This window comes from Periplaneta americana, chromosome 11 (genome assembly GCF_040183065.1).
Source record: "Periplaneta americana isolate PAMFEO1 chromosome 11, P.americana_PAMFEO1_priV1, whole genome shotgun sequence".
NCBI classification, from domain to species: Eukaryota; Metazoa; Arthropoda; class Insecta; order Blattodea; family Blattidae; genus Periplaneta; species Periplaneta americana.
The window spans coordinates 42,743,949-42,758,338 of record NC_091127.1 but is presented as its reverse complement, the minus strand read 5'-3'; the positions used below and the strand labels follow the sequence as shown (position 1 = coordinate 42,758,338).

At 35.6% G+C, this 14,390-nt stretch overlaps 1 protein-coding gene across 1 annotated transcript in view; it reads left to right on the top strand.

The window, feature by feature from the left end:
- The first annotated feature begins 497 nt into the window (after window positions 1–497).
- The window catches only part of LOC138708968 (toxin S6C6), a 212,963-nt gene continuing 199,070 nt past the window's right edge, over window positions 498–14,390 (top strand). Inside the window, exon 1 of the mRNA XM_069839374.1 lies at window positions 498–629. Within this exon, the coding sequence (XP_069695475.1) occupies window positions 507–629 (123 nt within the window). The 5' untranslated portion in view covers window positions 498–506. The remainder of the gene's footprint in view (window positions 630–14,390) is intronic.

The following is a 14,390-nucleotide window of genomic DNA, read 5'->3' as shown; positions in this document are numbered from 1 at the left end:
TGTCACTTTTCCCAAGCACTGCAGAAATAAAAATAGAACAAAATGATATTGTACATTTAAGTAGCTACAGAATGTCTATTATTTCTGTAAAATAAATATTTCTTTATTAATTAATAATAGTCCAAGACAGTTTTGAAACACTGAACGGGAATTCATTTCATAAGCACTCGTACTAGTACTTCCTTTTGTGTATATTTTGTACGAGCTCACCCCTTCTTCCAGTCCACCCTTAGCTATACAGAGCGCAGCTCTGCATTCCGCTCATGAGCTATGAGCCGGCTCGGAGAGCGCAAACCTTGTGCAGGCCTGTATTAGACTGTGGTACATAGGCCTACTTACACTATTGCGGGTTGGTTGGAGTCTCTGGGTAACCAAACGCAGAACTCTACTTATAACATTCGTGTTGCATTTGTCTTCTATTACGCGCGTCATTTTGTTCATTTTCTTTTTATGGAAAAGCTGGCACTGACGTAAAATATTTCTGATATGTTTCAGTGGTGCCAACTATGGGGTTGCGGTGTTACCAGTGCGGACAATACACAGACGGCGTCGGATCCATTACGCCATGCATCAACTACACTTCGGATCACCTCAGAGACTGCCCGGCAGAACTGAATAACTTCTGTATTGTAAGTACCTGCACAAGTACATAATCCTAGGAGATTGAATAAGGAAAGCTTATACAGAAATCGAACTACGGAACCATCGTAAGCACTAAAATGATTCACGAATGTAAAGACTGAAGTAGCATTTCTACGAAATGTTAAATGTTATGTTTTATTTAACGACGCTCGCAACTGCCGAGGTTATATCAGCGTCTCCGGTGTGCCGAAATTTTTGTCCCACAGGATTTCTTCTGACATGAGCCTGTCGCATTTAAGCATTTTGTCAAGACACTTACGATGTGCAGTACGGGAACAATGTTTCTGTGGAGGGGGTAGGAATAGAAGGAAAGGTCGGGCGTGTGTCTACCGAGTTCAAGGCAAAAACTAACTCATTCCCCTATAATTCGTAAGTAGACTCATCCGATCTCGTGCGCAGCTCAGTAGGAAGAGTAGGGGAATATCTTGACAAAATGCATGAGCTGTAAATACCATCGACCTGGCTCGGGATCGAAACTAAACCTCGGGCATACAAGGCCAGCGCTATACCAATTCCACCAACCAGGCAGACTCATTTCTACGAAACTGAAAGAAACTCGCTGAAATAAAAATGTGACTCTAATAAACATGTGGGAAACTTCTCGAGAATTTATGGAGGACATAAAAAAGAAAAAAATGTTCATATAAACATCTGGTCAATTTCGCTTATTTTGCAATCTACAGTCATTGTTTGTGGTGTACAGATAAAGAAACCACACGTAGTTGCTTTTTCTATTCAAGGTGTTGCTGTTTTGTTTTAAGCTACACGCTCGTTCTTCTGACCTCAATCCATTGGATTTTTTCTTATGGGGTCATTTAAAGGCCATTGTGTAGGCTATACTACACCTACTGCGAACTTGGAATGTCTTCATGAGCGTACAGAACAAGGATGTCAGCAGACATGCAGATACCTGGAATATTGGAGAGAATAAGCAGTCGTAGATGGGACACTTAGGCCCGATTGTATAAACCATTTAATCTTAGATCAGAGGTTAAATTGATCCTTGTTTCAGCTGAACTTGGAATTTTGTGTTGTATAAAGTCTAATCTGAGATTAATTTGTCTCAAACTAAAGTCAACTTTGACTGAAGAAATTTCTCCGATTAAGTTAGATGATCCAAGTTCAGTTATTTCTTTTCTGTTTGAAATATACGAGTGACAGATTGTGCAAATAAAATATCCATTATTATTGATATTAATAGATATGTTAGGTACATTTATATATATTTCTTTCAATTTCTTGCCTTAATACAGAAACATTCTTATATTTTATAAGGCTCTATCGTGTTCAGCAGTATCAAATAACATAACCTATAATTATATTATGTTTATAACAATCATTAATTATTAATGGATATGATAGGTACATTCATAAATGTTCAATTAACTGTATTACTAAACGAAAATTGTCGTTTTATAAAGCATTATTATGTTTAGCAGTATCAAACACCATAACATGATAACAACTTGGAGAACAGTCAACCTTCTTCTTATTGTCCGCCATTATTTACATTGCAAAAAAAAGCAGTGTCTCCAACAGAGTGTAATACGGAAAGTCGCGAAAAAGTAGTTTTAAAGTCGCTAATTTTCTCATTATCAACAAAGGAAGATTAAATTTTGTCACTATGGGGTGCTAAAAAGGTCACTAAATCCCTATTTAAGCAATATAAAAGTTAAAAGAAATTGATGTTGAAAAAGAGTTAAAATCGCTAGACTGGCGACACTGAACAAACCTGTATAACATGGGCCACGCATCACGTATTTCACCTGTTTATGCGATGTTGCCAAATCCTTTTCACGTGAATTTAGATTGCATTTGAACCAAGGTAATTTGATCGCAGAAAAGTTTTATACAATAGAAGAAGTGTCTGAACTCGGTTTACTTTTCGATCTTCGATCAAATTTGATCTTTAGCCAGGGAGTTTTATACAATTGGGCCTTAGAAGCCTGTATTACAATAGAAGTATTTGAAGAAAATCCTTTGAAGAGCGATTTTGTTCTGTAAGTTCCTCTTAACCTGTTAGGCTTAAAAATCTGGTCCTTTTGCTGAAAATCCGCCTTTATTTCAGAAGTGAAATTTTTATAAATAGAATATAGAACAACAATATAAAACAAAATGACGCAGAAACTTTAAAAAAGACTTCCACAGGCCATATATTTTTCTTCGTAGAACATGACTGCAGACCCATTAGCGTGCGTGCCCTGGGCAGCGGCCTCTGCCTCTGTTCCTATCTCATTAGGTCTAAGTTTGCATTAATGCTTGTTTGAGCGCCGCAAAATGACACAAGTACTAATGACCTGTGTGTCACTACCTTAAATGCTGTGGAAAGCCCCAAGTAAGTCTAAGCGAAACCACAGCAACGAGTTGCGTCACAAAAATAAACAGCGCCATGCAAAAGCTAGATATTTGTCTTATTATGGCCCTACTTTCTAAGTTACACAGGTTAACACCACATATATTCGAGCCCTAAGTTTGGAGAAAATAAATACAGATGGCCCTGTTTGGTAAATGTTATAGACGATGTTTCAAAAGTAACGCATTATACTTACTTACAAATGGCTCTTAAGAAACCCGAAGGTTCATTGCCGTCCTCACATAAGCCTGCCATCGGTCCCTATCCTGAGCAAGATTCATCCAGTCTCTACCGTCACAACCCACTTCACTCAAATCCATTTTTATATTATCCTCCCATTTACGTCTCGGTCTCCCCAAAGGTCTCTTTCCCTCCGGTCTCCCAACTAACACTCTATATGCATTTCTGGATTCGCCCATACGTGCTACATGACCTGCCAATCTTAAACGTCTGAATTTAATATTTCTAATTATGTTAGGTGAAGAATACAATGCGTGCAGTATTGCGATGTGTAACTTCCTCCATTGTTCTGTAACTTCATCCCTCTTAGCGCCAAATATTTTCCTACGCGTCCTATTCTCGAACATCTTAGCCTCTGTTTCTCTCTCAAAGTGAGAGTTCAAGTTCCACAACCATACAAAACAACCGGTAATATAACTGTTTCATAAATATTCTAACTTTCAGCTTTTTTGAGAGCAGACTGGATGATAAAACTTCTCAACCGAATAATAACACACATTTCCCATATTTATTCTGCGTTAAATTTCCTCCCGAGTGTTTGTGAATGTTGCTCCAAGATATTTGAACTTTTCCACCTTTTCTGCAATTGAAATTCAATGAGGTTATTTTGGACAAAATTTTGGGATTCTCTTGCTATTCGATTTTCATCATTATACCATAATCAAGTAATTGACGTTTTCATACCAAGACGAACATAATTCAGTTTCCGGGTATATTCTGGGAAATTTCGAAAGGACAGTATGTGTATAGGATATCGACGGGCCAGTTCAAAAGGGAAATAACTCAAAATTTGAAGTTTTGAGAAAACTGAATTTTGAAACTTCATGTTGCTGTATCTATTATCAGGAAGTACATCTCACTTGACGATACGTCAGTGGAAGATCAATAAAATTGTTTGTATGAATCTGAGGTCTGGCTAATGTAATATGTAGCTAGTCCGCGATGTATGCAATGGAGGAGGAAAGGAACTGGCCACCCTACCCCATTATCTCCTGGTCTAGTTGCCTCATAAGTGATGCCTTCTTGGTATCACTTGAGAGGTTCAGATCTGTCTTCGGACAGTTAACTAAACAGCATGTTGCAGTGAAAAGTCCAATTAACACACGACAAACCTTATACTTAGAAGGGAATATTTTTATGGAAATAAAACATTTTTGCGATTATTGTGCGGGTTATGACTTCATCGAGAACATTCCTAAATGACACACTACAGTTCTCAATATCTCAAACAGCGTATGTTTTATGTAATACTTTATTTGTTTTGTATAGAATTATGTACAGAAAATTCAAAATGTGTTTTTGAAGCATCGCAATATTTTCTTTGCACCTCATATAATAAGACAGTTAAAGGAAAACAGAGAGGTTTCCACAAACTACGAGCTTTTACTGAAAATCATTTTTCTTCTCTCTCCTTTCGCCTCACTTCTCTACTTCCTTTTGTATCTTATCGCTGCTAACAAGATATTGACGTTTTAATAAACAGTCGGACACACACAGCATCCCGAAGGAGAAAAGGATTTAGAAAAATTACATCCAGTCAGTAAGGAATTAGTGATTAATGATGGGTCAGAAAGCAAAAACGACTCCTGTACAAATACAGCTTCAGACGAAATCACTAACCGTGTAATGCGCACCAACATATGATGCAATATCAGTACAAATCAACTAAGTTATTATTATAACGCTTTCTCTTTCCTCTTATTCAGAATCTTTCTAGCAATCGAATATTTTCATAGTCCAACTATAGAAATGTCCAAATACCTACATTTATAAATACAGAGTGTCCCAAATTGACGTATACACATTTTGAAACACTACTTCTCACAAACGAGATTAGACTGAAATACGTTTTTTGCGGTTTCGTATTCTTCAAGTCCGTAGATTTTCAAAATTGAACTCTTCCGCCACAGTACACTCCCAACAACGACTTAGAACAGAGCGACATACCAACTGGATTGTTGCTAATGTAATATCATTACAGGCATGTTCAATCAGAACTCTCAGTTCTTCCAGTGTTTGTGGTTTTGTGGCGTATACTCCCCATAGGTGAAAGTCTGGAGGGGTTAAATCCGGAGATCGAGGCGGGAACTCCGCAGCACTTCCTCTTCGTCCTATCCATCTCTGAGTCGTCGTCATTTAATGCGTGAAAAAGTCTCGGAATGTAAGGCTTCCATTTTTGAGCTCGCAAAATTCGATGAACACTGGATTTGCTGATACCAATCTCACGAGAACATTGCCTCATTAACTTCTTTGGGGATTGTGCAAAAGCCTGCATGACTGCATCAACACTCTCGTTATCGGTGTAACTTAAACTGAGAAGGATTCAATCCGGAATCGGAATCCGGTGAGGCTTAGTGGATAAAGCGTCAGCACGTAGAGCTGAAAACCCGGGTTCGATTCCCGGTGCCGGAGATAATTTTTCTCTGTTATATCCATCCTCCATCACATGGTAACGCAATATACGTGCACGGAAATATCATATGTACTTCGGTACATCATAATAATAGCCCCGATGACGTTCACTGACAGCTTAAAAACCGAAGCAACGTTTCTAGGAAGAGAGACAAATTATAAAGAAGTATCCTGATGCTCCAAGAATAAGATTTCAATATATTCACGAAGGATCATATTTCAATATCCTTCATAAGAAGAGACTTGTTTTCGACAGGTCATTGTCCCCAGATGTACAGATATCTCTCTTAAATAAAATGAATTAGTTTTGTTTATATTTAGAATCAACGAATCCAATAGGGAAAATGCACTTCGAGGCACCATCATCACAGAATGCAAGGAAAGGTAAAACCTGTATTTTATAATTGTTATTAAGAGCTGTTCTCAGAGGCTGGAAAAGTTCTTTCTCTTCAATCTCCATTCCAGTGGTGGAAATGTCTGAAAAAAAATCTTGCACCACGTTGAAAACCATTGAAGTTTCAAATTACACCAAACATAAAAATAACGTAATAGCAATGGCGAAGCTCTTGAGAGGCTTTTGAGGCTTATCTTACCCAAAAATGTTATTATTCCTAGTAGCAGTAGGCCTAAGATCTTTTAAGGTCGCAGTGCTAGGGCTGTTAGAGCCCTCCCCATCTTAAATTCAATTCAAATTCTACAGTAGGCCTATAGGTTTGTAATAACGATAACGTAACACCTCGTTGCACTCCGATCATTTCATATATTAGTAGTCATTCCAGTATGGAGAGAGCAGTGCGAGCAGCGAGGCTTAAGGCAAAAGCCTCTAAAGGCATGGCTACAACCTTGACTTGCAAGCTTGAGGGGGGGACCGGGGAGGGGGTATCGATTCGCTACGGAACGAAGCTAGCCTTCAGTCACAATATTACATCGTGCTATATTAGTGTTCTCTAAATGCGCTGCGTTGCTGACTTTAGTTTGTGTGTGTCTGTGTTACATATTCATTTTGTGTAAAATGTTTCATACTGAGAGAACATTGATTTCATTATTTGAGACGTTCAGAGCTAAAGTGGATCAAGTCCATGACACGTAGTTTTGAGATAATAGGACTTAAAGTTAACTTGCTCTAGTGGATTATCTAATTTCACTAGTAATAATTTTATTGCTCCATTCTCAAATTCTAGATTTATAAAATATAAACAACTGTGATGTTAATTGATGTAACTCTTTGGTGACTTGATCCACTATAGCTCAGAACATCGTGAACAAATAATCTGAGCGAAAAGTGACTGGGTCACCTACCGGCGAATGCTTGGAATTAAGACTTGATCCATTCCTGTTCGGAAAAGATCAACTTCAGATAATCAGAAAATGATTTAAACTCAATTTATGAAAATTTGTGACTTGATCCACTTTAGCTCTAAACGCCTCATTTGTAGACTTTAAGGAAAAATAATTTTAAAGTTGGACGTATGAAACAATATGTGCTTACAAAGGAGGTGATCGACACCACATGTGCAGTAGTGGCAAAACACCACATGTGCAGTAGTGGCAAAAAAACCGTACAGACCCTTGTAGCTGAGTTCAGAGCCTTGTTCACTCCAGAGCACGATAGACTAGTAGCTAAGACTTTTGTGGTTCGAATCCTACCTGGGAAGGAAACTTTTTTTTGTTCCTTATTCAAATTTATTCCCAATTCTTTTCGATTGCTGGTAAAATTCATGTTCTGGGAATAATAAGTTAATTAAGTAGTAAAATATCGCTGCAATCTAAAAGTATTGGGAATAAATTTGAATAAGGATTAAAACAAATGTCCTTCCCCTGCAGGATTCGAACCACGAAAGTCTTACTTATCAGTATATCGTGCTCTGGAGTGAACAAGGCTCTGAAATCAGCTACAAGGGTCGGTCCGGTTTTTTTGCCACTATTGTACATATTAAAGTAGCGGGTGGAGAAAGACAAAATGGAAATTTTCAGTTTTCATGGTATAAGAAATATCCTTGGCTAACAGGGTGCTCTGAAGCAAATAAGTTATATTGTTTTACCTGCTTTTTGTTTGGGGGTAAAAATGAATGGTCATCACCTTCTTGTGGGTCTGTGTCACAAACAAATGTTGATAGAAAAGCCGATAAACATCTGCTCTATAAAAGAAATACATGGGGAGCAGATTTTTTTTAGCCTACCCAGTATTTACACACGCTCTCGCCATGAAACAATACTAGCAATACCATCCCATCGCACCTCCTCATACTCATCCTCTTTCACAATAGCCCTGCCAAGACTCTGGAATTCGTTACCTGCTAGCATCAGGGACTGTCGAAATAAAATTGAATTCAAACGCAAATTGACTAGGCACTTGGTCAGTAATTGAGACTCGTTCAGACATGGTTTCTTGTAAATAGTTCTCTTAATCTGTCACAAAATATTTCAATATCCGGTAATTTTATCACTGTAGAATTTTGTTATTGTAGGTTTAATTTGTAATTCAGTAAATACAAAAATATTCTTTGTTCTTAACTTCTATGATAAAATGTCTAGCTTTCATTAATCAGGTATTCTTGTCGTAATTTAAGTTTTATTGTAATTATAAATTTAATATTAATTGTAATCTTATTGTTCATGTTATAGTTGTAATCCCCTGGTAGAGGGACAGAGAAGGCCTGACGGCCTTATCTCTACCAGGTTAAATAAATAAATACTATAATCTATACTAATAATAAATCTGTAGCCGAAATTTTTCCGGTAATTTTCGATTTTCCAAAAATAATTGGTCCTAACATATATAATCAACCACCCTGAAACCGAAAATCGCATTTTTGACATTTTTGTTTGTATGTCTGTCTGTATGTTTGTTACCTTTTCACGCGATAATGGTTGAACCGATTTATATGAAAATTGGAATATAAATTAAGTTGGTTGTAACTTAGATTTTAGGCTATATGGCATTCAAAATACGTTATTTAAAAGGGGAGTTATAAGGGGGCCTGAATTAAATAAATCGAAATATCTCGCTTATTATTGGTTTGTTTGTGAAAAATGTTACATAACAAAAGTTCTTTAAAAATGATTTCCGATAAGTTTTATTCTTTACAAAATTTTGATAGGACTGATATTTAATGAGATAAATGAGTTTTAAAATTAAAATAACGCCATCTAAGATGGTGCAATAAATTAAGAACAAATGACTTCGTCTATAAGAGGCCTTGAACAACAACAATCGAAACAGGGGCCTTGGACATCAAAAATCGAAAGCTATTAAACATAGCCTACAGAGAATGTTTCTGCATTTGTATGAAGTAATATCGGAAGCTAAATTAACTGATTTGTATAATTAATTATTATTATTTCACCATTGGAAAGTGCAGTTTCTCTAGATGGACATAATACTATAATGTTATTATAGTAACGTCTGAGTAAATCGAGGACAGCTAAGATTAAAATAGCTTCTTATGCACAGAAAATTTGGTAGGCTATTCTGTGTATTCCTTTTCTGCTTTTCTTAAAATTATATTTATGTACACTCATTTTAATCTCAGAGAATTAACGAACAACGAGAGTGTTAGTATGCAGTAATAGTACGTTAGCTTAGCAATCCATTATTTTATAATTCAAATTTTAACTATGCTCAATTGAATCGTGTTAAAATACATAAAATATATATACAATAAATGTAATGCAAAAAAAATTGGATAATGAGCGAAGCAGATTATCTTGCGCTGTTGTAAAAGTTGTTCCCTGGATCAAACGTCCTATTTTAATTATGTAATTACTTTATATTTCTAACAGGTGCAGCGGAGCGCACGGGTACGGCTAGTACTAAATAAATACTAAATACTAAATATTTACAGTACACCTTAGCTTCGCCACTGCGTGATTGTATACTTTTCCGTAAAAAATAAAAAACAAAACATATACAGTGAATGTAAAAAGTATTCGCACGACTATGTTTTTACTACAAATTGAGACCTAAATGAAGTACTATTAACTCTTGGTATGAAATAAACTATTAACGTATAATAATAGTGAATTACATAGCAAATACACACAATACATTTTCATAATTTTGCGTGTAGCTTCTGTCATGGTTCAATAAATTGCATTCCTAACAAAATTACAGCGTAAAAAGTATTCGCACACTCAACTCTGTTGATGAATAAAAGCATTCATGCGGAACGCAGTAGGCACGTGGTACTAAGAAAACGCTCGTAATGCGTGTTCCAAGACAGTTTGATTCTAGAATCACAAGTAGTTACATAGCTATCATGTCAAATGTGACTAAGAGGGGAAAGAAACTTCTAAGAAAGAAAGGGCTACTATCATTCGTCTGCATAATCAATGTAAAACACTGAGTGAAATATCAACGATTGTGAATAGAGGTAAGTCAACCATCAAGCGAATCACAGACAGATACGGGGAAAGAAATTCGAACGAAAATTTGAGGAGAAGTGGCTTGCAGAGAAAAATAAACGAATACAGTTTAAGAGCAATTATACGAAAAATTAAAAAGAATCCGCATATTAGTGCGGCAGAGCTTCAGTATGATCTCGGTATAAGTGTATGTGACAGTACAATCCGAAATTAGCTAAGGAGCAGCGAATACCATGGTAGAATCGCCCATAGGAAATACTACATCAGTAAAGTTAATAAGAGTAAAAGATTAGACTTTGCTGAAACAAATCTTAACTGGCCCCAAGAATTTTGGAACAGAATGCTGTTCACTGATGAAATAAGTTCAGTCTGATGGGAGACGTTTTGTGTGGAGAAAAAAAAATGCTGAACTGGAAAAGGAAAAACTTCGTCCCACAGTGAAACAAAGTGGAGTTTGAGTACTAGTATGGGGGTGCATGAGTTCAGCAGGAGTGAGCTCATTGGCTTTTATAGAGGGCAATATGGATCACCAACGTTACATTGATATTCTGAAGGATCATGTAGTGCCTAGTGCCCAAAAATTGGGCATCAGGAACAATTTCATATTCATACAAGATAACGACCTCACACATACGGCCCACAATACTCTATAGCATCCCTTCATACCTTCAGTCGTCAGAAATCAACCCAATCGAGACCTTTGGGATTATTTAGAAATAAGACTTAGAACTAGATATATTACCAGGAACGAGTCTCTAAGGAATGCAGTCATAGAAGAGTGGAACATTCCAGCAAGTATTACTTCACATTTAGTTAATTCTATCCCCAGGAGGTTAGAGGCTATTGTAAAATGCAAGGGCTACCTTACAAAGTAATGGAATTGAAAAGGAACTCTCTAAAGTATGACCAGTGTGCGAATAATTTTTGTTCGTATTTTTGTTTGGTATCATTGTGTTTTAATCAAACATAATTGTTTATTTTGAGAATTGTTCAATTAATTTTGTGTTTATATGTAAACAAATAACAGAGAATGTGCATACTTGTACGTAACTTGTGTTCATGTCTAAAAATTTGAGAGTATAGGATTTGAAGCACATTTATTATTGCTATGTATTTTTATTACCCACCGTGGGAATACTTTTTACACTTACTGGAAAAAGAAACAGAACATCTAGAAAATATGCATTTTTATTTTGTAGTTTATCCCTGTTTCGTGATTCATCAACTTTCCATAAAGCCACTTGTTCTTAATACTCGCCAGACTATAGGGACAAAAGTTTCGCCAGAATCTTACGCAATGTAATTGCTGATATTAGAGAAAGCACTCCCATGGGGGGGTAGTTCGATTACCACACCAATTGCTTTGCTTAATCGTGTAAGAAACAAGTTAAAAGTTTGTCACAAAAAGGTAGTCCCACTTCACAGAATTTAATTACGTAAATCGATAACAATGGAGACTATAAAACCACGTTAAACGGCGAAATTGCTACTAAAGCAGTGGTTCCTCTCGCCGAAATTTGTTACCATAGCAACGACATATCCATTCCAAAAATCCATAATCGTTACGAGATGGTTTATAATTTTATAACTATTCTTATTGTAAAGTATAATTTTCGAAATAGTTGCAGCATCATATACATTAATCATGTATATAAAGCAAATAAAATATTTATAATGGCTTTAGAGCAGAGGTTAGAGGTGTTCGATAATAAAGTGCTTAGCAAAATATTTGGAGCTAAGAGGAATGAAGGCCGTGATGACCTCATCTATACTAATAATAAATCTGTAGCCAAAATGTTTCTGGGAATTTTCGATTTTCCAAAAATAATTGGTGTTGATATGTATAATTAACCATCCTGAGACCGAATATCGCTTTTTTGAAATTTTTGTTTGTACGTCTGTCTGTCTGGATGTTTGTAACCTTTTCACGCGATAATGGCTGAACCAATTTATATGGAAATTAAGTTCGTTGTAACTTAGATTATAGGCTATATACCATTCAAAATACTTTATTTAAAAGGAGGGTTATAAGGGAGTCTGAATTAAATAAATCGAAATATCTCGCTTATTATTGATTTTCATGACAAATGTTACATAACAAAAGTTTCTTTAAAACTGATTTCCGATAAGTTTTATGCTACGCAAAATTTTGATAGGACTGATATTTAATGAGATAAATGTGTTTTAAAATAACAATGCCACCTAACGGGCTTTAATGAAATAGAAACAAATGACTTCGTCTATAAGGGGCCTTAGACAACAACAAACGGAAGCTTTTAAACATAGCCTACAGAGAATGTTTCTGTGTTTGTATGAAGTAATCTCGGAAGCTAATTAACCGATTTGTATAATTATAATTTCATCATTGGAAAGTCCACACCTGTGGAGTAACGGTCAGCGCGTCTGGCCGCGAAACCAGGTGGCCCGGGTTCGAATCCCGGTCGGGGCAAGTTACCTGGTTGAGATTTTTTCCGGGGTTTTCCCTCAACCCAATACGAGGAAATGCTGGGTAACTTTCGGTGCTGGGCCCCGGACTCATTTCACCGGCATTATCACCTTCATTTCATTCAGACGCTAAATAACCTAGATGTTGATACAGCGTCGTGAAATAACCCAATTAAAAAACCATTGGAAAGTGTACTTTCCCTAATGTTATTACAGTAACTTCTGAATGAATCGAGGGCAGGTAAGATTAAAATTGCTTCTTATGCACAGAAAACTTGATAGGCTATTCTGTATATTCGTTTCCTGTATTTATTAAAATAATGTTTATGTACACATTCATTTTCATCTCAGAGAATTAACGAACAACGAGAGTATATTGATTCAGTATGCAGTAATAGTACGTTAGCTTGGCATTCCATTATTTTATAACCCAAATTTTAACTATGCTCAATTGAATCGTGTTAAAATACATAAAATGAATAAACTATGCAATAAATGCAATGCAAAAAAAAAATTGGGTAATGAGCCAAGAAGATTATGTTGCGCTGTTGAAAAAGTTGTTCCTCCTGAGATTCAAGAGCCCCCACAACAAATTAAAAACTTATCAGAGTACATTCGTTATCAACAAACTTTTAATATAATATAATATAATATAATATAATATAATATAATATAATATAATATAATATAATATAATATAATATAATATAACATAATATTAATTATTTAAATACAATTTAAATTAAGTAACATATTAAACATTCATCCTTCTATCAAACACGAATGTTCCCCTGGACCAAATCTCCTATTTTAATTATGTAATTACTTTATATTTTTATTACTAAAAAGTGCAGCGGAGCTCACGGGTACGGCTAGTTGAGAAATATGTTAATTGGTTTATTTTAAATGCGTCTTAGTTTGGTGAAATGAAAACGACTTAAATATCATTTAACTTCTGTATTTAAGTTGAATTACAATTAGTTAATTGTGGATTAGTAATATGGTGGTTCACAATAAACCGGGGAACGGAAACGACAACAGAACAAGAACGGAAATAATGTTAAAAAGAATGTAATGAAATGTAAGCATTCACAATAGTTAATTGTGAATGCTCACATTTAATAGTACATTATGCAATGAGCCTATAATTATAGTAATTAAGACGCAAGTATGTTTGTTTATGAAACGAGCGCAAGCGAGTTTCATAATTTTCATACGAGGTCTTAATTACCATTATAGGCAAGTTTCATACGACTATTTATGCTCGACCATATTTCTAACTTGAAATTATTCAGAAATATTCATTTTATTTGTATCTGACAGAAGATCGGAAGTGACCTTGTTCAAAGCTCGAAATTGTGAGATGTGCGCAGACGCGAAAGTATTGATTTTTTCCGAGGAAAATAATGTCATTGACCTTGATGTAATGCAGAGAATGTATTACCTGGAAATTGATTTAGAATAATTGAAAAACGAGATGACAAATTGAATTTATTTCAATTTTATTTACAATTAACGCTAATTATTATAGTAACAGAACATAACCTTCTGCGACAGTATTGGATTTCCAGCCTCCGTGACGTTTCCCTCGTCTTTCGATTGCATATCCGAGAATAATGGAAAATCTGAACTTTAATGAATAGGTGTACTTTAATGACATGCATTAAAGAACTGCTACCAGGTGTATAATTACTACATTTCGGCATGGTCGAGCATAAATATATTTATTTTAACATTTCCGTTATCGTTCTCGTTGTCATTTCCGTTCCCGGTTTATTGTGAGCCAGTCATTAGTAGCCTAATGAGCCAACATTTTGAGTTTTCATACAGATACATACTAAGGAAAAAATGTGTAATTACTATAATTATATAAAAATCCGGACTCTATTTATAAGAAAACAAATTGCATCCGAATGCAAAGTTAAATAAAAAT